This window comes from Zonotrichia leucophrys, chromosome 13 (assembly GCF_028769735.1).
Source record: "Zonotrichia leucophrys gambelii isolate GWCS_2022_RI chromosome 13, RI_Zleu_2.0, whole genome shotgun sequence".
NCBI classification, from domain to species: Eukaryota; Metazoa; Chordata; class Aves; order Passeriformes; family Passerellidae; genus Zonotrichia; species Zonotrichia leucophrys.
Genome location: NC_088183.1, coordinates 1,038,221 through 1,064,985, shown reverse-complemented (window position 1 = coordinate 1,064,985; position 26,765 = coordinate 1,038,221). Strand labels below are relative to the sequence as shown.

Below are 26,765 nucleotides of genomic sequence, written 5' to 3'. Positions count from 1 at the left end.
TAAGTCTCACGTGCCATTTAATACCTTCCATGTCCTACGAACAACTAGGCAGAACACTTAGAAATGGGAGCAGTAGAAATGTTGACCATTGAGTGTTGGGCAGCCGTGTGTCCAGCCCCTGGCAGGGCAGTGTCACTCACTCCACACCAGTCCTGCTCCTCCCCAGCTATTTCTTCTTCTTCTTCTTTGGGGGCTCATCCTCGGAGCTGCTGTCTGTGCTGCTGCTGCTGCTGCTGCTGGAGGAGCTGGAATCTGACTCGAAGTCAGAGGAGGAGGAAGAGCTGCTGGAGGAGGGCGAGGAGGAGGAGGAGGAGTTGCTGTCCTCACTGTCACTGTCTGAGGAGGAGGAGGAGGAGGAAGAGGAGTCCTCGCTGTCGGAGGAGGAGTCGCTGGCTGAGCTGTCACTGCTGCTGCTGCTGGAACTGGTGACACTCTTGGACCTGAGGGAGAACAGAGAGCTGAGCACAGCCCTGCCAGAGCCCAGCACACACACAGCGTTCCCTCTGCTCTGTTGCAACAATCCAAAGATCAATTACTTGAAAATTTCCACACCTCACCATTGAAGTTTCCAGGCCTCAGCACCTCAGATGAATCCCTGTGCCCTCCCCTCCCTTCTCCACTCCTGACAGTGGATTTGGGCCATTTGAGCAATGGCAGGGTGGCCCCAGGACATGAAATAACCCAGCAGAGAGGGGCAGGCAGGGAAAGCTGGCCAGGGTCTGATTCCTAGCCCTGAACTGGCCAAGCCCTGGGGAAAATGAGCCAGGCTCAGTCCCTGCCTCACCACTGCAACAGGGAAATTCTGCCACTGCAAGAGCCAGGGGAGGTTTCAGCACAGATTTCACAAGGTCAAAGCTGCTCCCAGCAAAAACTTCTTAGATTACTCCTGGCAGAGGAACCCAAAGTACCTGCCACGACAGGATGCTTGTGTTTTCCAGGTGGAGGAGAAGGGTGGAAACAATCCAAGGTTAAGACACAATGATGAACACAGCAAAGTTTCTGTATACTTTGCTTTTTTTTTTATCATGTTCAGCCCTTCCTGGGGCCATTGTTTTCAAGACCAATGTCTCTGATTTAGGGAAGTGATAGGAATTCCAAGAAACTACAACTCAATTCACCCAGAGATCTTTCCCTGAAGTACAAGACACTAATTCACCTCCCTTCTCACCAAAGTCAATCAAAGAGCATCCAAAAATGTAAATTATGATAATGCAGAATCTTGTTCCCATTAGAAAATGAATGCAGTATTTTTTATCAGAGGGTTTGGTTCAATGTAACAGCCCAGGAAGTGCCTGTGTTAAGGTTACTGAAGAGTGTGAGGGTTTTTCATCATAGCAGCCCTGTCAGCTGACAAACGTGGGTGTGGATTAAGCCACAAAGCACTGAAGTTTCTGTAACACATCTGTAATCTGCTGTCTCTGTGTGCAGACACAACGACTGTTCAGTACTGATAAATCCACGAGGGCTGCTTAAACACTGACTTTTCTGGGGAAAAAACAGCACAACACCTCTGGGAAAGCACAGAACTTTTAAAGTAGGTACCACTCATCCTCCTCAGGACCAGTTTCCAAGAGTTCACCTCTGGTTCTGTGTCCCTGTGAGGGCCAAGTGCTGTTGGAGCCCAGGCTGGCCCTGCTCTGCTCTGGCACCCCAGGGGTTTCCAGTGCCACTGACACCAAAAGGCACAACTGTGGGCACAGCCACAGCTGGGCCTGAGGAGGGCAGGGAATTCAGGCATTCTAGGTGGGACACTGAGGCCAAGGAGCACCTGGAAGGTGGCTCTGTCCCCTGAGGTCACAGGGCTCTGCAGCAGCTGCTCTGCCTCAGCCTGTTTTTCTGGTTAGGCCTGAGCTCCCTTATTAGTGTTTATATCAAAACAAACACACTCTGTGGAAAAGGTTTGTGCTCCTCCTGCCAGAACCCAAACTTTTACAGATTTATTTTAAATCTGGAACTTATAAATATGCTCGATTCTCCACATTTAACTCTTCCCATGTTATAACAGAAATCTAAATAGCAAACTGACTGGAAAGGAATTTATATTGATAGATTATGCTGGGCTTGCATAGGAGCAGGAGAATAACTCAAATTCACAAGAGTTTTAAAATTTCAAGGAAGAAGTGCCCAAACCACCCCCATCCCCATGAACCCTTTTGCTCTGTCCATTTTTGCACTGGTTTGGAGCTCAAATATTCTGTAAATAATTATGCCAGCAAAGGCTGCAGTGTCTGAGGCAGGAAGAGGCCTGAGCTGCCCAGCTCAAAACCAGGAAATTCATGATCTCACCAGTCCTGAGTAACTCCAGCAATAAATTGGCACTTCTGGGAAAGCAGCCCTTGCTAGAACACCCTGAGACAGCTCATTGCAATAAACCACATTGCACAGGACAGCCTGGAAAAAAGAACACTTTAAAGATCTGCTCTGCCTTATTTACTGCCTGCCACACACAGCAAAGGCCTGGCCTTCAAACACCTCCTGAAGCTGGGTTGGATCAGACTGGGACACAGGAGTGACACTGAAGGGGAAGAGATGCTGGGCTGTTCCTGACAGACATTCCCTGGTGTGAAACTCCCGGCACCATTCCAGCAGTTACAGCCACAGCTCTGCCTGCTCCTCTCTCCATCTGCTAGGAAAGCAAATTCCCAAGTAAACATTAATGCAAGGTAAAGTACAAACAATGGCAAAAGAGCTCCTGGCTCCAACCAGGACGTGGGGAGGGCCAGGGTCATTTCCTGGATTTTGCTTTAGTTTGGGATCAAGGGGGTTTTGTTTGGTTTTGGGGTTGGGCTTTTTAAGATGTTTTATTTCATCCTCTAGACAAAGCTTGAGGGAGAGAGAACTGGCAGGAGAAGGGAATGAAAAGTACAGAAGCAATGAGAGACCAGAACCCCTGAGCCAGTCTTGTTTCACAGACTCCTGATGGACTCTGAGGCAGAAATGGGAAGACTTTTATTCCTACAGCAAGATCATGCAGGGGGAGGAAAACCAGCAGGGAGAAAAACAGAGATAAATTTTTGAGAGATTTTGGACAGGGAGGAGTAGAAATTCTCCAGATGCCTGTCAGACAAAAGCTGTAACAGCCTCAAAGCAGAACAACCAAAACTTATTTACAAAGGTTCTTTTGCCACCCTCCTCCCAAGGTCCTGCTGGAACAGCCAGAGCAGGACCAGTCCCACCAGTGCAGGGCCCAGCTCCCACCAGTCCCCACATACCTTTTTTTCTTGGTCTTCTTTTCTGCAGCACTTTCTCCAGCGCTAATTAAGGGGGGAAAGATAATGGCTTTGATTAATGCAATAGGAAAATTAAATAAATAGCAGCACACTGAGGCTGAGTTTAATATTCAAAGGGCACTGGGCAGCTCAGTCCTGTGCAAAGCAGAGCAAAACCCACCTGAGCCAGGGGAGGAAACCCCAGCAATTCCCCCTTAATTTTCTGTGCTATTTATGCTCTGCTCTCCCCTTTGTATCATTTTGTAGGGACAGCAGCAGCTGGGATGTAAAGGCACAGAAGGAAAGGATACAAAGCAGTTGTGTGTAACTACATGTAGCAATAACTGAATTGATTGAAATCAAGGGTAAAAGCTTGACTTAGCCCGTAGCTTTCACATTTCTTTCAAGTGCAAAAAGAAATAGAAAAGTCCATTTATATTGCTGCTTTCCAGCTGTGTGTCTGTCAGACTCCCAAGTGTTCATCCCCTCACAGTTTTAGTAGTGCCACAGAAGAAAGTTCTTTGTGTGCCACCACAAAAATGAGATTTCTCCAATTTTTTTTATTTTCACACACAAGGTATGAAAAAACATTATCAGCACACAAGAGTTCTCCAGAGTCCCCACACTCTCCTGAGCAAGGGGAAGACTCTCTGATATTCAGATTCCAACTCCTTCCATCCATATTTCCATTCCTAGTGCCTCAGACCCTCTGCAGGTAACCAGGAGGAGTCCCTGTGAGAACAGAATTGAACCCCACAGCACCTTTGAGGAGACAGGACCTAGCTCAGGGAGTGCCTCCCTCTCGTGTGTGAGGTGAGGGTTACTCAAGAGTTACTCCAGGAGCTCCTACTGAGCTCAGGCCAGACCTGCTCTGACACTCCCTCCATAAACTGAGCCCTAAACCCAGCTCAGGGCTGGCTCAGAGCTCCACCAGCCCCAGGAATGAGCATTCCCCAGCTCCCTGCCCTGCTCTGGGGGTCACTGACACCTCCAGAGGGGCCAGCACAGCAAGCACAGGGAGCCTGGGACAACTGGCAAAGGAGTTCATGCTGGGAAAGCCTGGATGAGGCTGTCGGGGGTAAATATTGACCTTTCCAGGCTGGGTTTGCCTTCTGGTTAATGATTCCTGCGTGGCTCTTTAAAGGTGGTGACACAGGCTGGCCAAAGCAGACCTGTGGGAGACCCAACTTCTCCAAAGGCAAGGAGAACCTCACAGAGTGCCCCAAAAAGCACAAGTGTGACCCAGAAATTGTTTCTCCATGAAGAAAAAGCTTCATCCATGGAAGCAGAGCCCTGGCAGCTGAGGCACAGGATCCTCTGGCACAGCTGAGGAGCCCATGACAGCAGCCCTGGGACAGCTGGGCCAGCTTTAACTGCAGATGAAGCACTGCTCCCACCTGGGGATTGCTCAGGCTTCCTTTCTCAAGAGGATTTTCCCCAGCACCTGCCCCTCACTGGAAGTGCCCCAAACCTCCTTCTGTGCCAGACTGCCAGTCCTGTAACTCCCACACAAAGTGATCCCACACTCGGGTTCAGGCCCAAGGACAGGACAAGGAACTGCACCCTCAATTCACCATCCTCCAGTGGTAACCTGCAGAGTCCACCAGAAAAGGGGCAGAAAAGCAACAAGGAAATAATCTGAGCTTTAAACTCAAACTTAGCCTAAAAATCATGAGTCTCTGAAGAGACTCTGCCTCCAGATGGAGCCAAGCGTAAGAGCCCAAGCACTGATGATCTATCTCCAACACTGGTGACTCTAATTACTCCACAATTACTCACTGGATGAGAATTCATTTCAAAACCAATCACTTTACACCCCTCTCCTCCCAAGCTAATGAGTCCCCAGTGCAGGCAGGGTTTCAGCCCTGTGCCTCAGAGCTGGGAGCCCTGCCTGCCTGAGCTGGCACCCCTGCCTGTGCCAGCAGCAGGGACAGAGCTGGGAATGCTCTCCCCAGCTCCCATCCCGGCAGGGACAGTGCTGAGGACACCTGGCCGCAGCCTCAGCAACCCCAGGGCATGACCCTGCCTGTCCCTCTGCAGCCCCCAAAGCCAAACTGCAGCGGCAGAAAGGACCCTGACACAGGAACTGCATGGAAAACTGCGGTGCTGCATCACTTCAGCTTGTCAAAACAATTATTAACCTGGGGAAAACACTGAAATGTACTCCCAGGGCAAAGGGGAAAGGAAATCAGGTGCCACAGGCAGAGCTCTGTTTAGGTTCCTCTGCTCCTTCCCCTTTTGGGCTGTCACCAGAGGAAATAATTGTGCAATTCAGTGAGCTGTTTTCACTTCAGGCTTGGTTAAAGCTGATAACCCAACTCTCCCTCACCTGTCTCAGCCCTGCAGCAGGGCCAGGTTTAACTGCAGCTCTGAGCAGCACATCTGGACACAGGGCAAGAATTGCTGCTGTGCTAGAAATGAACCTACAGCTTTCACTGCCTGGACAGCACAGAAACATGAAATCAAACAGGCAAGGAATTCAGGAAACTGCTCAATTACTCCAAGTGATTTAACTTTGGCTCAGTGCATGGCTTTTGTTTCAGACAGACCAAAACAGTTTTAAATGTATTTCAGATGAGCAGGTGTTGATGAAATTAAAATGTTGATTTCAATTCTCTGAGACCTGAGTGTACATAATTCACCTAACACACAAATCAGCTCCAACGTTAAATCAAGCACACATTCCACAGTCTGGAGGAAAAGATCACAGAAAATGGTCTGGGACAACATCTTTTATTTCAATCACAAAGCAGACATTTCATCTGCCAGTCTTACCTCTGCTGCAGCAGGAGTTGCTTTTCTTTCTCCTTAAGGATTTTGGCCAGCTGAGCTGTCCTGGAAGGCCTGTGCAGGTATTTTCTCTTCCCTTTACATTCATATGTCCAGTGGCCAAACTCTAAACACTTCTGACACCTCACATGCTGCTTGTTGGCCTCCCTAGAAAAATGCAGAATTGCTTAAGTAACTCATTCCAGGTCAGCTCTACACAGTGAAAAAACATTTAGGTTTTTATCATGCAGTTTTAATCAAGCTATGGTTAAAGCAGATGCTCACAGGTTTTCCTTTGAATCAGGACATGGGCAGTAGCACCAAGCAGACACAGAATTCAGGCAGACAGATCTTCATTAATTAAAACATTTGTACAAGGGAACAATCACACTGCTCACTTTGCTGCTATCCAACAGCTGCAGGGAAATCACTGAAATTCTGGTTTAGAACAAAGAGCAGCAGCTTCACTTCCAGTTCCTGAAATGTAACACCCAAGTCCCAGAGTGCCCAACTCTCACCCAGAGCCCAGGAAATCCAAATAAGCTCCACCAGGAGCTGCTAAAGCCTGGCACAAGGTTTATCTCTGGGACAATCAGATTCCTGCTCCTTCTGTGCAGACCTCCCTGGCTGCCTGTCCCCAAACACCTGCAGCAGCAGGGACTTTGCACACTCCATTCCAGGTCTCACTCTGCCAAAATCCCGTGGGTGTTTTTAGTGATCAGGGAAGGGAAAGCCCTCCTGTTTTCATGCTGGAGCTCTTAAGCTGCTTTTCTGAAGCTCTACAAAGCTGTTTTGCTTCCTGTCCCAGCTGCTCTCCTCCTTTACAAAGAAGGGAACTCACCCAGGCCAGGAGCAGCCCAAGGTCACAGCCAAAATTAGCCCTGAGCTCAGGGCTGTGCCACTTCAGCTCCCTACCCCTGCTGCCTCCTCCTGCCATCTTCAGTTTTTGTTCCAAGCACCAAAACATGAACTTTTCAAGGCCAGCCCGCCTAAACTCTCAGAATTGCAGCCTGGCTGACCTAGGAAGCTCCCAGCCCCATGTGTGAGGATGAAGTGAGAGACCAGCAGGGAGCACTTCCCCTCTTCCAGGCTGGGAATTGCTTCTCCCTCAGCTTCAGGCACCACTCTCTGAGCCAGCTCCTACAGGGAACCTTGTGCTGAACATTCATCCCTCAGAAATACTCAGCTAAAGCAGCACGAAAATCTGACTAAACTCCCACCTGCAGAGCACAATGAACCTGGGCTCGGGCAGGAGCCAGACTATCTGGGAATGAGCAGAAAAGGCTCCTGGCCACAGCAGCTACACTCAGCAGTGATGGCTCCCTCTCCTCCTCCTCACTCAAACCCAAACCCGTGTTTGTCAAACAAAAAGCTGAAAAACCAACGCCAGCACCCCACGGGAGTGGGACACATATCTGCTGCACAGAAAAGCAAAAGTGTGGTTTCCTCGTTCCAGGGCTCTGCAATCGGATCCCTTCGGTGCTGAGGGAATTCCTGGATTGCAACATCCCCGTCTGAGCAAGAATCGCTCGCTTGGCTTTTCTCTGCCGTTCTGACAGCCCCGCAAACTCATCACAACAACATGAACCTGAAGGTTCCTGTTTCACGTTTGAACTGCTGGGTCTGTGACGAGGAGCAAGGGAATGACCCCGGGAGCTCCTCCCGAGCCCCGCTCCCGTTCCCAACGCTCCCCACGGCAGCGCCCAAGGCCAACAACTCCCTCAGCCTCTGCACCGCCGCTCTCGCGGGACACCCTGAGCGGAAAGGACCCACCGCGACCCTCGAGTCCAAGCCCCGGCGGTGCACGGACACCCGAGGCCGCCACCGTTTGGCCCCAGCCGTGTTTTGGGGCGGTTTCCCGTCAGCCGAGCTGCGCCCCCTCCCGAGACACAGCGCGGCGGCGCGGAGGCCGCAGAGCGCCGGGAAAACGCCGGGCGCCGCGGCCCCATCGGTGCCCGCCGCTCCTCAGCCCGAGCCCGCCCCGCGCGGCCCCCCCGGTCCCACTCACGCCTGTCTGCGGGCAATCAGCCGGTGCATGGGCGTCGCCATCTTAACGGCCGCGCCGGAAGTGAGCCTGCCGCGGGGAACGGCGGGACGAGTGGCGGCCGCGGGGCATGCCGGGACATGCGGCCCTGTGGGCAGGGCGCGGCCGCCATAGAGAGAGAGTCCTCCGGGGTCAGAGCGAATGAGACCTCCAGGGTCATAGAGAGCGAGACCTCCTAGACCATAGAGAATGAGTCCTCCGGCGGCCAGAGCGGCAGCGCCCGCCGGCCCGCACTCTCTAGCGCCCCTGCCGCTCTCGCCATGTCATTGCAGCGCCCGGGCCCGGGCCCTTTTCGTGTTCTGGTCCCTGTCCCTGTTAAATATAAATATTTATAAATATATTAAATATAAATAATATATTTATAAGTATATTAAATTTATCAGGTATAAACATTTATATGAATATTAAATATAAATAATATTTATTTCCCTGCAAATTCCCAACCTAAAGGAGCTGGTGGAACGGCTCCTGGGTAACGCTGGTAGCACAGGGAGGTGGGGTTTTGTAGAGCTGGGTTATCCTCGGTGTGATTTATCCGTGTCAGAGCCTGGGGCAGGCTGCCTGCACATCCCTCAGCGCAGGGCATCACAAAGCCCTCTCCTATTTGAATATCCCGGAATAGCCCAGTGAGCCCGGGTCGGGTGACGTTGAGGGCTATTTCCAGCAGCCCCAGGAAGCGCCTGTGACAGACAGCAGTCAGGGACAGACAGCAGGGACAGCCAGCAGGCAGGGACAGCCAGCAGGCAGGGGTTATTTTCAGGCCACGTTCATGGTCGTGTTTGGCTGGCGTTAATGAATTCCGAGACTGAACTGGGATGGCAATCAACTGGAAACTGAGGCTGGGGCTGCTGGGAGCACACTGGGACAACACCGTGCTGCTGGATTCCAGAGAAATCACAGATCTGCTTCTTCTGCAGGTCACAGGAAAGGAGGGTGTTGGGTGTGCCAGGCAAGGATTTATCATGAGTGCCCACGGCCCCGAGTATGCCCAGGCCTGAGCGAAGCCCAGGGTGGATGCTCTGAGGAGCAGAGTGTGGCCAGGACTGGCTGCTGGAGCCCCTCTCCCCCAGCTCCCTCTGTGCCCAGGGCAGCAGCCCTGGCAAGTCCCAGGCTCATGTGCCAGCTCAGGGTCACTCCGGGGCGCTCCCACCCCCTCTGACACCGGGCTCTGCTCCCTGGCTCCCTCTGGAAAAATCCTGAAAGGACGCCGGGCTTCCAGGGTTGTGGCTGCACAACATTCCCACACAGGGGCAGCAGCCAGGGCTGTTCCTTGGCACCTCGTGCTAAGCTCAGGCGATGCCTGAGAGGCTGCCTGGAGCAGAGGCTGGGCAGAGCTACAGGAATAAATAAGTTTTTATTAAAAAACCTTTACAGGACACACCTTGGGCAGTGCCAGAGCCCGGCCGTGGCTCCATCCCAGATGGATCCTGGCCACGAGTTCTCACACTTTGATAAGTTTGGGTCCATTTCCATGCTGGGGTTCAGTGTCCAATCCCAGCTCCAGGTGATGCTGTCCCACCCTCCCAGGTTGCTCCCCTCCATTCCCTGTTGTTTGCACTTTTGGGGCTGGAGCTGCAGCGGTGTCCTTGGTTGTGGGGCTGGAAAAGGATTGTTCTGTGGGGCTGAGCTGGGAGGAGAACTGCTGACACTTTATAGGGAGTTCAGAGTTATAAACCAATGCAGCGCAGTCTGGAAAAGATGAAAGCTAAAACTTAAGGCATCACAAGGATGCCCGAGGTCAAACCCTTCATTAATATTCTGTCATTAGTACCATGTTGCAATTCCTGAGGCAATTCCCAGCCCACTGCAGCTGCCAGAGAGGAATGGCTGAGGCAGGCAATGGCTCTGGGGCAGGAGTCCCTCCTGCCTGCCCCAGAGTGTCTCTGGGTGTGTGTTCTGTGTCACTGACACAAGGAGCAGCCGTGTAAATACAGCACTGGGCCCTTGGTAACGCACTGTTGGTGACACACTGCACTGCCACGCAGCTTTTGGCGTGTTTCATCATGGAATTCAAAGTATTCCTAAACATTCAGTTTCACGAAACTCACAGATATAACTATAAAGGTTAGGTTTGTGTTAAGATGAATCCACCAATCCCCCAAATTCAGGAATGATCAGAACACGAATTCCAGAATGGTTTGTGTTTTAAGGACCCTAAAGCTCACCTCATTCCACCCCTGCCATGGGCAGGGACTCCTTCTGCTATCCCAGTGTTCCAAGTCCTGTCCAGCCTGGCCTTGGACATTTCAAGTGATGTCTGAATCGCAAATGAAAACTTCTAAGAAGGCGTTGAAGTCCTTTTCTACAAAAACTGTGTTTCTAGAGACTGTACTTGTAAAATCATTACATCTCATGGTGTGTGCCCTGTTCCCATCCACATCTGTCACCCTCAGGTCTTTACATCACGGCCAAGAAAAAGTTTCACTGAACAACTTTTCTGTGGCACCGACCGCTTCGGACTGAGGGCAACAACTCAGCGACCTTTGCAGTGCTGCCAAGTTGTGCCTTTGTCGCCTTTTTCTGCCATTCCTGACGCAAGGAAAGAACTTTGGCAAAGGGGAAGGCGCCGAGCGCCCTCAGAGCCCGCCCAGAGCGCCCGCCCTCAGCCCCGCCGCGCGCCCCGCGCTCTCGCGAGATCTCGGCCGCCCTCAGCGCCGGCGCGGCCGCGGCCCGACGGGATCTTTCGAGAATTGCCGGTACCGCGCTCCCCCCTCAGCGCCGCCGCCATGTCCGTGGTGGGCATCGACCTGGGCTTCCAGAGCTGCTACGTGGCTGTGGCCCGCGCCGGCGGCATCGAGACTGTCGCCAACGAGTACAGCGACCGCTGCACGCCGTGAGTGAGCCCGGGAGCCGCGCTGAGGCGGCGGCAAGGCGCCCGCGGGGCCCGGCGTGGCGGGGCCGGGGAGAGAGGGAAGTGGCGGGGCCGGGAGGAGCGGAGGTGTAAAGTGCTCGCGGAGATGCGGTAAAGCGCGGTGAGCACGAAGGGGGCTTCGGGAGGCCCGCTCAGCTGCCTTTCGTAGGATCACAGAATCATAGGATGCTAAGGGAGTGGAAGGGACCTTAAAGCTCATTCAGTTCTACCCCTCTGCCATGGGCAGGGATCCCTTCCACCATCCCAGATTGCTCCAAACCCCGTCCAGCCTGACCTCGAATACTTCCAGGGATGGGGCAGCCACAGTTCTTGTGGGCAATCTGTGCCACTGCCTCCTGACCCTCACAGGGAAGAATTTCTACCCTACATCTAATTTAAATTTCCCTTCTTTCAGTCTGAAGCCGCTCCCCCTTGTGCTGTCAGTCCGGTTCCTGATGCAGAGTCCCTCTCCGGCTTCCTTGTAGCCCCTTGAGACGCTGCAAGACGCTCCGAGGTGTCCGCACAAGCTTCTCATTGCCAGGCTGAGCAGCCCCGGCTCCCCCAGCCTTTCGGCGCAGTACGGCCGGTTTGTCTGCCCCGAGGCGGGGCTCTGCCCTTGGATTAGAAGGACGGGGGCTGTGAGTGTAGAGGAAAGCATCCCTGGCTGCTGGAAGTGCCAGACTTTAATTCCCTGTGTGTTCGTACGCCGTGTTCTGGGAGCACGGCTGTCATTCCCCTGCGGTCCCAGCACAGCAGGACCGGGGAGGGCTGAGCTGGGCTGGGCTGGTGCCGGGCTTAGGGTGAGCCGTGGCTTGTTCTGGGATCAGAGTTTGGAAAGCTGCTCAGCAGCCTGCAGTGCCAGGACAAGGGGAATGGCTTCAAAACTAATGGAGAGGAGGTCTGGATTGGATATTGGGAAGAAATTCTTCCTTGTGAGGATAGGGAGGCTCTGGCACAGGGTGCCCAGAGAAGCTGTGGCTGCCCCTGGATGCCTGGCAGTGCCCAAGGCCAGGTTGCACGAAGCTTGGAACAAGCAGATAATGGGGATGTTCCTGCCCGTGGCAGGGGGACTTGATGAACTTCAAGGTCCCTCTCAATCCATGATGCCATGGTACAATGTGGTCAGTAAATTCTAGCCCTAAAACTGTTTCTGGAGTTCCCCTCTGTGGCAGTGAGGCTTTATTTGAGCAGATCCTGAAGTGGCTGTCTGGGTGAGACAGCTGCTTCATCTTTGATGTTTGGGCTGTTTTAGATCCCTCACATCACCTCAGAAAGCCCAGAGTGACCTTGCTTCTCATTAGACCATACATCACTGTTTGCTTGCTCTGTCTCTGAGCAATGAATAAATGGAGAAGGAAATTTTGAATTCAGCATGTGTGCCCGAGTATCTGGAGATCTCTTAAGTGTTCTCAATAACGTGGAAATTTAAAGGTTAGATGTTCTGGGAAAATATTGAATGTAGAGAGGATCAGAGCAGGTTTCTAATAGCTGTAGGTATTTGACCCTCAGGGAGTTGAAGTCCTGCTGATAAATATATCTGTATATTTGAGACATGAGCACAAATCTCCCTTGTTGAAGGAGATGAGCTAAATAAAATATCTGACATGGTGCATCTCTTGGGAAATACTTCAGTTATGGGAGCCTGAAGTGAAATTGGAAAAAATGAGCAAAATGCAAATGAGAGGGTTTTAGCAGGGCTTAATCTCCAGGTGCAGTTCTGAGGGAATGCAGAAAAGCATTCTGCAAGCAGACCCTTCTATTAAAAGAACTTCTGCATGGTTTTTAAGTGACTTGGAATCAGAAGCCTGGTTCAAAAATCAGCGCTGAGCAGTTGTTACAGGGGGAAGTCATGCAAGGTGTAGTGACAGGTTTCCTCAGGCACTGGCTCGTGGTCAGGGTTAAACACTGTGTTTTGTGTGTGTTATTGTAATAATTTGTATTATTAAAATAAACCCCCCTGAGTGCATTGGGCTGAGTTCAGTGGCACAGATGACACTCCCACAGAATCTGCCTTCAGCTCTGGTACTTGGATTCTTCTGGAGTGATGTAAAATTTGAACTTGTACATCCCAAAGCTGTGCAAACTGTGTTTGTCTTTGGACAGGGAAAAGTGGTAGAGAGAAAGGTAGTAGAAACTGAGAAATAAAAATAGTTTAATTATTTCTGTAGGGCTGAAGGGCCTTGAGTTAAGTGAAATCATTGTGATTGACATTCTGGAGCTGGTGATCAGTGCAGGGGACATGAACTGTCAGGGGACAGGAAGTGGCAGTGGGTGGGAGGGTGAGCAGGTGCCTCCAGGTATGCGAAGCAGAGATTTTAACTTTCTGAAGTTGTTTCATTAGACCTCTGATGACCTTCACTGTGAATGTTTCTACTTAAAGTGCACTGGTTAGTTTTTCAGCTCCCAGAAATTGTGTAATAGTGTAATTTGTATTTCATGAGTTTACTGGTTCTTGTGAACTGATCTGGGGAATGAGACTGGTTGAAAATTCTTCCTTCTCTCCCTTCTTCCTAATTTCACTCACTTCTGTGCTGGGTCCCTGCCAGGGCTCTCATCTAAATTTGTGCATTTGTGTTAGGGTGCCTTGATTTGTAAATTCAGCAGTGAAGTAGCTGTATTTGTTTTTTCCAAGAGAAGGGCACAATTCATGTCTTAATTCCTTTCAGGAGACCAGAGTGAATTAATAACCAGCTCCCTGCTCTGGGCTCATTAGGTTTTTACCTCCTGTTCATTGGTGTGGGCCTGAGGGTCTGCAGAGCACAAACTCAGCTTTTTTATTTTTAAACTAATGTCACGAATAGTTGTTTCAAACAGCTGCAGATTTATTCAGAAATGTTAATTCTGTTGCAGCACATACTTTAGGGGTAGGCCCTGTAGCATTTGTGAAGTTGTTTATAAATTGGAATACAAACCCAATGCAATTGTGTCACCCAGCCTTCGGGTTGGTTTTGGTTAGTTTCTGCTTGGAACACCCAGTTCCAAACCTCAGGCTGAGCTGGAATGTTTTGTGTAGCAGCCCTGTGGCATCACCCTGCTGTAAAGCAGATTCTTAACCTGCTGCATAGAGAGCAGCTTAATTAGACTTAGCTGGCATGTTGTGTGAGCAGTAAAGATCTGCTTACCTAATGGCAGGGCTCCCCCCACCAAGTTTACCTCAGTGGTATGAACAGCTTGGATTAGAGGGCTGGATTTTGTTTTGTTAGGGCTCCTACAGTTTGTTAAATATGTAAATCAAGAGGCTTAATCAGCTGAGGAATTTCTCCTGAAAGGAGAATTTCTCTATTCAGAACTGCAGGCTGTCACAAAGCAAAACATAATTTCTCTTTCTGTGCCCCATGTTGTTTCAGTGAGTACAGATGAAACTGAAAGACCAGGCTTTCTCTGCAGGTGGTTTCTTTCTGCCCTTGAAGGGTTTGCCTTAACCTGGAAAGCTTAGTTAGCATGTGCTGCAGACATGTAGGAATGATTTCTGTAACACCTGATTTACCTCGTGTTTGTGTGTGAGCAGGCGAATGTTCCCCGTGTTACGCTGCCGGTGTATCCTGACACGGGCATAGGGCCCTGCCCAGTCAGTGCTCAGGTGGGGGAGCCTGGGGTTGGGCTGTGCTGCAGGGAGGGCTGCTGCTGGTTTAAATGCAGTTATGGTGCCTGTTTTTCACAGAATCCACAGAACCTTCCATGCACAGATTGCAGCGAGTGACCAATGGTTTTAATGGACCGAATTATATGAATTACAGTGACCTTGCAGACAGTATCAGTATTTTTACCCAGCAGATGTGCAGCTGTAGAGTCACTGACTGAGCTCTCTCTCCCTTGCAGAGCCTGTATATCCTTTGGGCCCAAGAATCGCTCCATTGGTGCTGCAGCCAAGAGCCAGGTGAGTGTGGGGTTTGGGTAGAACACTTCAGAGCAGCACTGTGGGGTTTGTCACTGCAGATAACAGATGTCCCCGAGCTGCTGTGCCTCCCTAACCAGAGAACAGCTGAGCTGCTCTCAGCTGTTCACCATGGGCTGCTGCTTTGTCATCTGGCAGGGAAATCTCAGGGTTGATCCTTGCACATAATGAAGTGTACAAAATAAAGCTGTGCCTCTTAAGAAATTCTCATAACTACTAATTTTTTTTTCAAGTTGTGAACCTGAATTCACAAGTGGTGCTTCACCCTGCCCTAGTTTGTTCCAGTCCCTGTGCTTTATGATGGCTTTTAATTACATGACTGTTCTATAGAATTCCCTTAAGTGCATGGTTTTGGCAGAAAGGAGGCATATTTGAGTGTAAATAGATAGGGCTTTCTTGACCCTTTGTGGCTGAGTTGCGACCTAAATATCTCTCTTGGGTGTTCTTGCCCATAGTCTGAATTTCTGTTGCTGTAGGCAGATAAATGTAATTTAAGGACTGGGAAGAAGTTAAGGAGATTTGTCCTACTCATGGTGTTTGGGTCTTGCTGTATCACATTTTATGTTGCTGTGTAAGTAACCCCTATAAAAGATGATTTATTTTTTTCAAGTCTTCTACAGGAAGTAACTAGTCAAACAGTTGTTTTTTCTTAGCCTAAAAAGCCTAGAGATGCGGGAAGATTTTTTACCTAAAATACAAAAATCCCTGGACGCAGCCATGTTACTCAAGGACAGCACAACTGTACTAGAACCAGACACAGCTGTTTTTTCTGGAATTGAGTCTGCTTAGCTTAACGAAACCCATTGGTGCAGAGCCCTGTAGAGATGAGTGTGTCCTGCACTGACTAAACTTAGAGACATCCAGGCCAAGTTACTTAGGAGGTAGAAGCTGCCTGAGCCCAGACCCCAGGTAACTCTGTGGAACAGTGCCTGTCTGCTCTCTCAGTGCCTGTGGTTTTCAGTGCGTGCCTCGCTCTGCTGTCAGTGACAGTTCCCTTCACTTGTGCTGTGTGAAGCCAGCTGGGATGGGCTTTCACTTCTCTGTGCTGGTCTCTGCTGGTAATGAAAGTCAGTTCACCTTTTGTCAGTTAAATCAAGGTGCTGCTGACCTCCTAAAGCTTCATGAGCAGGTCCTTTTGAGAGGTCTTTTGTGAGAATATCTGTGTGTTGAGTGTCATGTGCATGTGATGAACCTGAGCTGGAGTTTACATCCATGTGCTTGTTATGTTTGGGCAGTCACTGATTGTAGAAGGTAGAGGGTAGAGAACAGGTAAGCGGGAACGAGATTTTGCTAACAGTTCTAAACAGTTTCCTACACGTGCACTATGAAATTTGAGTGTGTTGTAATCAATATTTTATAAACTTGGCTCAGTTTTTAGTGTACATTTTATTTTCCATCTCAAATTGCTGTAGGTTCCCTGAGCAACCAGAGGGAAGTTGCCTCCCAGCACCTGCCCAGATGCTGTTAAGATACAAATGACAAAAATACTCTGGTGGGAGAAGCATGAGAACAAAACTCTGTCTTCTGTTTGAAATTCAGATGTTCCCCTGCCACGTTGTATTAAAGATTTCTTTTCCTCTAGGTTATTTCAAATGCAAAGAATACAGTACAAAGTTTTAAAAGATTTCATGGTCGTGCATTCTCAGATCCCTTTGTTCAAGCTGAAAAAGCAAGCCTTGCCTATGAACTTGTCCAGCTGCCAACAGGCTCAACTGGCATCAGGGTAAGTCTGGCATGTTTGAGGAGCCAGAGGAGGAAACTGATAAAGTTTCCTTTTATTTCTCTGTTTTGAATCTGCTCACTGTGGTTTGTGTTCTCTTTTGAATGGAAAGCCTTAATAGGGAAGGGAATAAAAGGCTGATAATGGGGATGGTGCATGGGTTCCACTGCAGTGTAATGAGTGTGCACAATTTTTATTTGAAGGCCATGTATATGGAAGAAGAAAGAAACTTTACAATTGAGCAGGTGACAGGAATGCTTCTGACCAAATTAAAGGAGACTGCTGAGAATGCTCTTAAGAAGCCTGTGGTTGACTGTGTTGTTTCTGTAAGTATGGAATCCAACAAAACACACAGAACTTAGTTACTGTCTGAACTGAAGTGCTGCAGCATTAAATTAAATCTGATTCAATTGACCAGTAAACTTGAATGTCCAGGTATCCTTCTTTTCTGTTTAAACTGAATCTTACACCTCTTGGAAACTAGACTTGTATCATTAGTGGTCTTAAAAGGCAGCTGATTAGCAGCCTAAATAATATTTGATTCCTATTTCTGATTACGTGCTCCAGAAATGAGTGGCTTGTGATATGGAATAGAAAAAGGAACTTTGTCTTTATATAATTTTTTTTTTGCTGTTCTTCTGTTGCAACTGAAATGAGCGCTGTGTTTGAAGGAGGCCTGTGCTCCCTGAGCTCACTGTCCTGTCCTCCCTTGTCACTGTTTCCTGAAGGTGGCTCCTGGAAATGTTAATGATGTTAATAGTGGCTCTCTGACCTCCTTGCAGGTTCCTTGTTTCTACACAGATGCAGAAAGGAGATCTGTGATGGATGCTACCCAGATTGCTGGTCTCAACTGTCTGAAACTAATCAATGAAACAACTGCAGGTAATTCTTCCTGTGCCTCACTCAGTGTTGCAGTTTTACTCCATGAAAAGGCTTTTGTTCTGCCAGTGAGCCTTGCTTTCTGGAATTACAGCTGGTTGTATACACTTGGAATAGATGAGTTGATCAGAAAGTTTCTTAAATTCAGGTCTGTTTTTTCATTGTTATACAAAGACATAACAATATTTGGTGAATATCTGTTTCAATGCAGCTGAGGGAGGGGTGGTACTGTTTAATGTTCTTCTGTGTTTCCTTAGCATTGAGAATTCTGTTTATTCAGTGTCTGTAGCTTGAGGAGCACAATGAAATGCTAATGTTGATTCCTGATTACCACTTATTTCTTGACAATTACAAAGCTCTGTGTCCTAACTGTGCTTTTATTTCTGTAGTTGCACTTGCATATGGGATCTATAAGCCAGACCTGCCTACCTTGGAAGAAAAGCCACGGAACGTTGTTTTTGTGGACATGGGGCATTCTGCATATCAAGTTTCTGTTTGTGCATTCAACAAAGGCAAACTGAAAGTAAACAAGCTGTTACACATCCATTTTGATTATCTGTAGAACATTCATCAGCACACCCATGGACTGTGGCAGGCAAGCCTGCCTGGCTTCACAGAGGGGCATCCACACAGCTCAGTCTTTTTCTTAAAATTGTATTTTGTCTGGAGCAAAAAGTGGGGCAGGGAACTAGAGAGCTTTTGAGCAGTGTGTGGAGGAAGCAAACATGCCTTAATCAGCAGACTCTGGCAAAGAATAAAAAACCTGGATTAAATGGTTTATTCAGAAATTATCATATCTGACTGTGCTGCTTTCAGAAAAATACTCCAGTTCAGTCATGAGATCTGGTGTTGAAGCAGGAATTCCTGCAGTGGTGTAAGTGACAGCCATTGTTTCTGAGCCCTCGCTGTGGTGCTCATGTACAATGAAGAATCATTCCTGATTGCTTTAAGCTGCCAGTGGAAGCTCAGCAGATGGCAGTGTATTTGTGAGTGTACACTGCCAAAGCTGTTTTGCAGCAAACACTAACATTTCTTACTGGCATTTTATTATTATTGTTAATTATTACAATCTGGACTTTGCAGTTACCATACCTTTCTCATGACTGGCTGGAGAAACAGATGCAGAATTTAAAGCATAGATAGTGAAAAGCAGAGAAATGTTCTGACAACACTTGTTTTCTCATAGTTCTATTTATGTGAGGAAATGTAACCTTTATGTTTCTCTTGGATTTGATTTTTAAACTTGGAAGCCATGGCAGTGTGGAAAGGATGCTTTGGGGCCCAGAGTGCAGGGCTGTTAGCCAGTGTAGAGGCCAAAGCCATCTGAAGGGCTATTGAGGGTAATGATTTCTGTTCCTAAAAAAATTAATTCCTGGTGTGTTTACAGAGCAGAATGAGCTGAGGTGGGTGGACTACAGGTGTTCTTTGCAGATAATTCCTTCATCAAAAAGGAGCACCTGTTTTAAGAGTTAATATAATTTATTTTCTTCCTGTTTTATTTTTAGCTTTGGGTAAGCATGTTCCACCCTTAGGAGGCATCAAATATTAAACTGGGATATGACTCAAACTGACAGTGGCTAAGCAGAATTTGGAACAGAGATCTGCTCCCAGCACCAGCTATGGAACAGATTGTGTTTCTAAGTCCTGCCCAATCTCCCTAAATTCCTTTTAAAGCAGTTGTCACCTCATTCCAGGAAGGCTGATTTCTTTGACTTAGAGTTGAACTATATTTGAAACAAAGCACTGCTTTGATGTGAACTGCTGATTGCTTTCATTGGGTAATGGCACATTGAACTGGTACTGAAGGCTTCCCTTCCTTTAAGGTTCTTGCTACAGCGTTCGATACAACCCTGGGAGGCAGGAAGTTTGATGAGGTGTTGGTGGAATACTTCTGTGAGGAGTTTGGGAAGAAATACAAACTGGACATCAAGTCCAAGATCCGAGCGCTGCTGAGGCTGTACCAGGAGTGTGAGAGGCTGAAGAAGCTGATGAGTGCCAATGCCTCTGACCTGCCCATGAACATCGAGTGCTTCATGAATGACATAGATGTGTCTGGAACCATGAACAGGTATCTCTGTCTGCTCTGCAGTGGGACACTTCAGAGTGCCCTTCAGGCAGTTAAAAACTTGGTATGAAGTGCCAGCTCTTAGGGCTGAAGGGAGGTGAGAAATCGAAGAACAACATGTGCAGGAATGCAGCTAGAAATGAAAGTGTTTAGAGCCTGGTCAGTGGCCTTGAGTTAGGAGGGAGGGCTGGGAATGTTGAAAGGATGCCAGGGTTACTGGAACCGGGTTTTGTCTGGGAGAACATAATAAAGTATAAAGCTAGGAGTGGGGGAGAGAAAACCCTGCAGTACACAGTGAAAGTGGCATTCCTTCAGCTTGGGCATCCTGTTTGCAATGTTGCTTATGGTGTGCTGGAGCTTTGTTTATGGATTCTTCCAACAGAGGCAAATTTTTAGAGATGTGTGAAGGACTCCTGGCGAGAGTGGAGCCGCCCCTTCGCAGCGTGCTGGAGCAAGCCAGTAAGTGGGGCTGTGTGGGGGCTGCTGTGCATGAGACAGGAGCCAGCCAGAGTGCAGGCTGCCTCTGTGTTGGGCACAAGGGTTTACCACAAACAACGGTTTTGTGCTTAGGAGTTACAAGATTAAAAAACTTTCTCACTCAAGCTAAGAGCTGAAACTTTTACTGCTTAGAAACTTAGCCTAAAGTTGGTCTGTCAAAACTTCTGGTTTATGATGTCGGTGTATTAACGTGAAAGAGAAACATTTCATCTATTGTCTGACTCCTTTCTAGGGTTGAAGAAGGAGGATATTTATGCAGTAGAGATAGTTGGTGGTACCACAAGAATTCCTGCTGTCAAAGATAAGATCAGTAAATTTTTTGGCAAAGAAGTCAGTACGACCCTGAATGCAGATGAGGCTGTGGCACGAGGCTGTGCACTGCAGGTAAAAAGTGTTGTTTGCTCTTGCTGTGAGAATATTAAGCTGCATCAGTAGCTACTTGCTGAATGAAATGCTTGGTCACCTAAAGTCTGAGCATCTGTAATGTGGCTTTTGTGCTCTTGCAGTGTGCAATTTTGTCCCCGGCTTTCAAAGTGAGAGAGTTTTCTATCACTGATTTGATACCGTACCCCATCTCCTTGCGATGGAATTCACCAGCAGGGGAAGACCTGAGGTACAACCAGTACAATCTTCTTGCATGTTACAGCTTCAAATTGCTGCTGATGGTTAGAGTAAATAACAAATGTCAATAAATACCCTTAGAACAGAGTATTTCCAGGGTTAAGTGCCTATTTAACACTTCCAGTTTTGATACTTCTGAAGTTAATGATGGCAGAAAACAAAACCAAGGTTGAGTGGCATTTGGTGCCTCTGCGTGGCTGTTGCGTTACTTAACCTGAAAGATCAGGACACTTGATCTTGTCACTTCTTAAGGAAGCTTTTTCCCTAAGAGTATCTAGAAATGTTTTGTTACCTGAACCTGCTGTGTTGTCACACTGAACACAGGCTGTGTTTTCTTTTGCAGTGACTGTGAGGTCTTCCCCAAGAACCACCCTGCTCCCTTTTCCAAGGTCCTCACTTTCTACAGGAAGGAGCCCTTCACTCTGGAGGCCTACTACAGTTCCCCCAAGGAGCTGCCTTACCCAGACCCTGCTATAGGTTAGCACCATTTTGTACTAAAAATCTTTTCTGTGTTTCAAGCCTTTTCTGTCTAATTATGTAGTCTGGACATGCAGCCTACTGCAAATGCTCCCAGGACAATATTTCAAAGGAATTTTCAGTAAAATAGGTGGAGTAGGATGAAGTTTATGGGCAAAAAGAGCATCCTAATATTGGAGCAAATTGAAGAGCCACCCTGAGAGTTGTGCAGTCTTTTGCTTTGATAAAAGTAACACCAGGTTTGACAGAGAATTCCCAATAGCTGTGCCCCAGCATTGCTGAGTAAAAAATCTGGGTTTTCCAACTTGGGTAGGTTTTAACATTCCCTGAGCACATTGCAGTGAGCTGTGTCAGCAGCAGTCGGGGTTTGCTTTGCATTCAGAACTGAGGTTAATCAAAAGTGTTTGGTTTTTTTCTCTCTGTTTAGCTCACTTCTTGGTTCAGAAGGTCACTCCTCAAACAGATGGATCCAGTTCCAAAGTGAAAGTCAAAGTCAGAATAAATATCCATGGCATCTTCAGTGTTTCAAGTGCATCTCTGGTGGAGGTTCATAAATCTGATGAGAATGAGGAGCCTATGGAGACAGATCAGCACGCGAAGGAGGAGGAGGTAAAGGACTCACTGCTCCCAGCTGCTCAGAATCCCCACAAAGCACAGCTGGCAGGGGCTCAGACATGTGTAAGGATTTACTAGACATGCCCACAGCTGAAATCTGAGACTGAGTACTCATTGTATGTTACACCAGTGACAGATCTCTTGAAACCAGGACTTGAGGTGTAGATCAAGTTCTTACTAATAGAGCTGTGAATTGCTGGAGCAAAAACTGGGAGCTCATAATTTATTCCTGCAGTTTTCATTCTGTTTGTTTTACCTAAAGAACATTAGAGATGTTGAGGGATCAGCCTAGGAACTGAAGCAGTGATCTGTGTTTTTTTAATGTGTGAAATTGGATCTCTCTGAATTTCAGAAGATGCAAGTAGACGAGGAGCAACAAAAGACTGAAGAGCAACAGCAAACCCAGCCTGAAAATAAGGCAGAGTCTGAAGAAATGGAGGTAAGAGGAGCATTTGAGACTTTATTTTCATGAGATTTGTGAGAATACGAGGAGTGTGAGCACATCTGCTGCCTTTGTCATAGTTCTGGAAGCTGAACATTTATTTCAGTGCACTGGTGGTCTATTGTGATTAGAGCTTTAGAAAGGACACAAATGGCTCTGATAACTGCAGACCTGTCAGGTGACCTGGTACTGATAAAATGGGGGAACTCTCCTGTTCAGGGAAGAAATAATCATCTAGTTTTCAATAACTTGAATACTAGAACAGGTTTCTGCCATGAGCACCAACCCCTATGAATACAGAGTGCCCAGAAAAGGTCAGTTTATTAATTGTCTGCATTAATTGTCTCAGGCTTCAGCAGCTGATGTGTCAGAATGGCAGGGAGTGCTTGGTTCTCTTGTTGAGGTGCTAACTCAGTTTTTCTGATGTAAATCTTGACTGCTCCCCTTGAATTGAGTGGTGATGCTGTTTTTACTGTGAATGTAATTCTGTTTCAATGCAGACTTCTCAGGCTGACTCAAAGGACAAGAAAGTGGATCAGCCACCTCAGGCCAAGAAGGCCAAAGTGAAGACGACCACCGTGGACCTTCCCATCGAGAACCAGCTGGTGTGGCAGATAGGGAAGGACATGCTCAACTTGTTCATTGAGAACGAGGTAAACTCTTCCTGCCCAAGCTAAAAATGTCACCTGTTGGTCTCCAGAAATGCTGTTTTTCATTAAAATGGTTAAGGAAGGTCAAGGAAAGGATTAAAAAGAATAAAACAAGCACAACAGTGCCCCGTGGAGGCAGAATACATTCATTGCTGCTGGTCAGGGGAGCTGTCATTCTCAAAGGGCTATTCTGCAGAAAACCTCCACTATCACCTGCAGGTACAAGGTGAAGGAGGTTCCTCAGCTGGAGGAGGATTGTCCTGTGCTGTACTGGACATCACACCAAAACTGAGATCAGTTTTCAGTCATGTGCTGTGTTCTGTAAATCACAGTTTTGCCAAATCTTGATCTGGTTTGAGCCTTTGCTAACAAGGTGTCCTGGAAATAAATGTTAAAAGAGCTTTTTAGCCAATTAATTTGACACTTTGTTCACAGGGTAAGATGATAATGCAGGATAAGCTGGAGAAGGAGAGGAATGATGCCAAGAATGCAGTGGAGGAGTACGTGTATGAAATGAGAGACAAACTCTGCGGTGTTTATGAGAAGTTCGTCAGTGAGGATGTGAGTATTGCTGCTTGACTGTCCTGCCACATTGTACAGGTGCAATCAGCAGTTGGATTTAGTGACTCTTGGCCTGTATCACATACTATATTTATATAAGTTACATCTTCAAACTTTAAATTTAAAGAAATAATTGTAACCTTTCTGGCTCTGATGATAATCTACTAAATTTGGGCACCTGTATCTGAACTGGTTGCCTAAAAATCTCTTGGCACTATTAGTCAGCTTTCCCTGTTGTGCTGAAGGAGCTTGGTGTGCAATGGATTTAACTCTGCTTCTAGGGATGAATCTTTGAGCACCTGGCTGCATCTCCATTGGCTGCAGTGGAGCTTTGCCAGCCAGGTGTCTGCAGAGCCCAGACTGGGACATGCCAGGTGACATTTATGGCACATTTGTAAAAGAAGAGTTTCCCTCTGTTCTCAGGCTTGCTCATGTAGTGACAATGCAAGCGTGCGGGGGACAAAAAATCCTTTGATGTGACAGTGTTTGATCTGAACTGTGGCTGTCACACATGGCTCTTCCTTGGGCCTGGAATCCACCACAAAGCTCTGCAGAAGAATATTTTATTTCTTATGTTTCACTAGAATAGGATAAAGAGTTCCAGACAGAGTTCTTTATATTCTAAAAATACAAGCCTTGCAGAAAGGTTCCAGGTACCATTTAATGCCACTTGTCACCTAATGAATGGTGTCACCTGCCTGTTCTGTGTGCCTTGCTGCAGGACCGCAATAGCTTCACACTGAAGCTAGAAGACACAGAAAATTGGCTTTATGAAGATGGTGAAGACCAGCCCAAACAAATATACATTGATAAATTGGCAGAACTGAAGGTGAGTGGTTTTTGCATTCCCGTGGGAATTTGTTCCATGGAGGAGCTGTGTGGGGTCTGCTGATTGTGAGGTAACAGCAGCCTGCTCTGCATTGGGTGTGGGGAGTAGGACTCCAGCAGACCTATATCAACAGGGCTGAGGGAGCCTCAGTCTTTGCTGTCAGTTGAGGGAAGAGTCAGAGTTCTGAGGAGCTCAGGAAAGTTGATGTGTCCTGTCAAACCCTGAGGATCCCTCAGTGATGCTCCGTGAGTTTTGATACCTGTTGTGCTTTGTTTCAGACTCTGGGTCAGCCTATTCAGGCAAGATTCCAAGAATCAGAGGAAAGACCAAAAGCATTTGAGGACTTGGGGAAGCAAATCCAGCAGTACATGAAAGCTGTTCATGCATTCAAAGCAAAGGTATTTTCACACTTAATTTCTGAAAAATGCAAGCAAATTGTACAAATATTTTCTGAATTTTAGGTAACCTGCTTCAGACAAAAATCTGGTGCAACCTTCCAGTGAGCTTAGGAGTTCTTGATGTTTAATATCTTTTCAGAAGTGGCTTTTGGGCCTTGCACATCTCAGTCCTTTTTTAATCAGGTGTTGATTTCCCCATGGAGGCAAAATGCCAGCAGCAGGAGATCTTCAGTCTCCGGTTACCGAGCTGTGGGTGATCAGTTCTGTTGATTTGTTAACCACAACAGCTCTTGGCTAAATGGTCTTTTAGTATATTTCCTCAAACTCAGTTTTGAGGAAATCAGGATGCAGTTTGTGCTCAAACACTGACGCAGCTGCTGCTGTTCGGGTGTTGCAGGATGAACTGTATGAGCATCTCGATGAAGCAGACATGGCAAAGGTGGAGAAGAGCACCAATGAAGCCATGGAGTGGATGAACAACAACCTCAACCTTCAGAACAAGAGGAGTCTTACTTTGGACCCAGTTATAAAAGCAAAAGAAATACAGTCTAAAGCAAAAGTAAGTTTTTCTGCATAACTCACTGTATTTCCATGAGTTTTTGTGTTTATGAGAAATCTCAAAAGTACCAGGGAACATCAGCCCTCAACTGGAGTATTCCCAACAGTGGTTTCAAAAGTTAAACTGTGGGAGATAAAACCATTTCTAAGGCTGTGTTGTTTCTGTGTTCTCTAGGAATTGGCAAGTATTTGTAACCCCATAGTGAACAAGCCCAAACCCAAGGTGGAGCTGCCGAAGGAGGAGCAGAAGGCGACGGAAGCCAACGGACCATTGGACGGGCAGGGCGACGCCGGGAGCGGGGCCCAGCCCCCCGAGCAGGGCGCTGCCCCCACAGCCACCGACAAGAAGCTTCCAGAAATGGACATTGACTGAATTTCAGCACTTGTTTATATTATTGCAAACTACAATAAAGCTTTAAGTTGTCAACTTTGTACGTTCTGAATACAAACTGAAGCAAGTGAATCCCACAGCACTCTTGGTAACTCTTGGAGAGGTTTGGGCAGGGCAGCAGGTCAGAACACGGAGGTGGCGAAGGACTCGCTCAGCTCAGCAGTGTTTGCCTTTATTGATTGTATTTAGAAGTTTTGGTAGTCTAACTAGACCTCTAGGAACAGCCATAAGCTGCTTCTCCATTTTTAATGTCCAGGCTGAGTCAATTCTCCCTTGAAGGAGGGAGACAGCAACATCTGAAGTCTGATGTGCACCCTGCTCTTCCCTTTCCCTGGGGATTGCAGCACTGGCACTCCAGGGAGGGCAGGGGAGAGCCAAGGCAGAGTCTTCCATTGCTCTTGGTTTAGTGTGAATGCCTGCTCTGGACTCACTCTGATTTGCACTGGAACAGTTGATGGTTACAGGAGGTTTGCAGAGCAGGGGGTGGCTCATCAGCACCTTTATTCCTTAGCCCAGACTGCAGATCAGACTCAGAATGTGCTCCTGGACAGGGGAGTGGGTTTCTCACAAACTCCCCAGCTAATTAGGCCCTGTAAACTCCTTGTCTTTAGTTAAATTAGCTGCTTGTAGAAAGAGTGAATACTTGTATTTCAGCTGCCTATGCTGATAGTTGATTCTGACTTGTTCCTAACTTTTTCTGGCAGGGGTATGCTTGCTTCCACGAGGCCTTCATTTGGAATGCTTGGTTTTTTGTTTTGGTTTCTTTTTTTCCAGGAAAACCAAGAACTGATGGATATGTTGGTTTGTTTTGTTTTGTTTTGTTTTTTCTATGAGCTTTATACAATGAATTGCTTCTAGTACTGATTGTCATTAAACTTGCAAAAATTAATTTGTATGTGTTAAAATCCAAAGCTGAAAAACACCCATTCAGTTATTGCAAGAAATAAATGCACTGGATTCTACTGGATCACCTGCTGCAGCTGTTGATTGCAATGCAGAGGGGCCGGGGTGGAGGGAAGGGCTGTATGTCCCTGGTTCTTGGGGTGTGCGGGGAGCCCTGCCGGGCTGCTCCGGGGCTGTGCGGCTTCCCGCGGGGTGTGGATGGGTGCGGTGGGTGTGAGTTTAAGCTCCCTGCAATGAATCACAGCCATGGAATGCCCCGCGATAGAAGGGAGCCATAGGGCTCAGTGAGTCCCGCTCCTGCCCCTGCTCAGCGCTCCCACCGTGCCCGTTCCGGGCGAGCCCGCCCAGTGCCCGAGCCCCGCTGCTGGAGGCGCCGCTCTCTGCTCGACG

At 47.8% G+C, this 26,765-nt stretch overlaps 2 protein-coding genes across 2 annotated transcripts; one reads left to right on the top strand and one right to left on the bottom strand.

Moving 5' to 3' along the window:
- ZCCHC10 (zinc finger CCHC-type containing 10) lies at window positions 1-8,129 on the bottom strand. The gene is made up of 4 exons (XM_064725088.1): window positions 7,987-8,129; window positions 5,985-6,146; window positions 3,213-3,254; window positions 1-440 (listed from the first exon to the last, which is right to left on the bottom strand). Exons 1-4 carry the CDS (start codon window positions 8,025-8,027, stop codon window positions 167-169), a joined length of 519 nt encoding a protein of 172 aa, XP_064581158.1. The 5' UTR covers window positions 8,028-8,129; the 3' UTR covers window positions 1-166.
- A 2,530-nt stretch (window positions 8,130-10,659) lies between these two features.
- On the top strand, window positions 10,660-26,361 carry HSPA4 (heat shock protein family A (Hsp70) member 4). Its single transcript, XM_064724731.1, has 19 exons — window positions 10,660-10,855; window positions 14,693-14,750; window positions 16,351-16,491; window positions 16,692-16,814; window positions 17,271-17,370; window positions 17,757-17,890; window positions 19,191-19,435; window positions 19,815-19,891; window positions 20,163-20,314; window positions 20,437-20,543; window positions 20,895-21,028; window positions 21,456-21,637; window positions 21,996-22,082; window positions 22,586-22,738; window positions 23,171-23,296; window positions 24,018-24,125; window positions 24,404-24,523; window positions 24,921-25,082; window positions 25,257-26,361. The coding sequence occupies exons 1-19, from the start codon at window positions 10,749-10,751 to the stop codon at window positions 25,452-25,454; spliced, it is 2,514 nt and encodes an 837-aa protein (XP_064580801.1). The 5' UTR covers window positions 10,660-10,748; the 3' UTR covers window positions 25,455-26,361.
- The last annotated feature ends 404 nt before the right edge of the window (window positions 26,362-26,765 follow it).

Bases quoted from the DNA above. Each gene is read 5' to 3' on its own strand.
- HSPA4 (XM_064724731.1), top strand. From the start codon at position 10,749: ATGTCCGTGGTGGGCATCGACCTGGGCTTCCAGAGCTGCTACGTGGCT. The intron at 10,856-14,692 runs GTGAGTGAGCCC...TCTCCCTTGCAG, and splicing joins TACAGCGACCGCTGCACGCC to AGCCTGTATATCCTTTGGGC. The intron at 21,638-21,995 runs GTAAAGGACTCA...TCTGAATTTCAG, and splicing joins AGCACGCGAAGGAGGAGGAG to AAGATGCAAGTAGACGAGGA.
- ZCCHC10 (XM_064725088.1), bottom strand. From the start codon at position 8,027: ATGGCGACGCCCATGCACCGGCTGATTGCCCGCAGACAGGC. The intron at 6,147-7,986 runs GTGAGTGGGACC...GCATTTTTCTAG, and splicing joins CTGATTGCCCGCAGACAGGC to GGAGGCCAACAAGCAGCATG. The intron at 441-3,212 runs GTATGTGGGGAC...GTTCTCCCTCAG, and splicing joins AAGAAGACCAAGAAAAAAAG to GTCCAAGAGTGTCACCAGTT.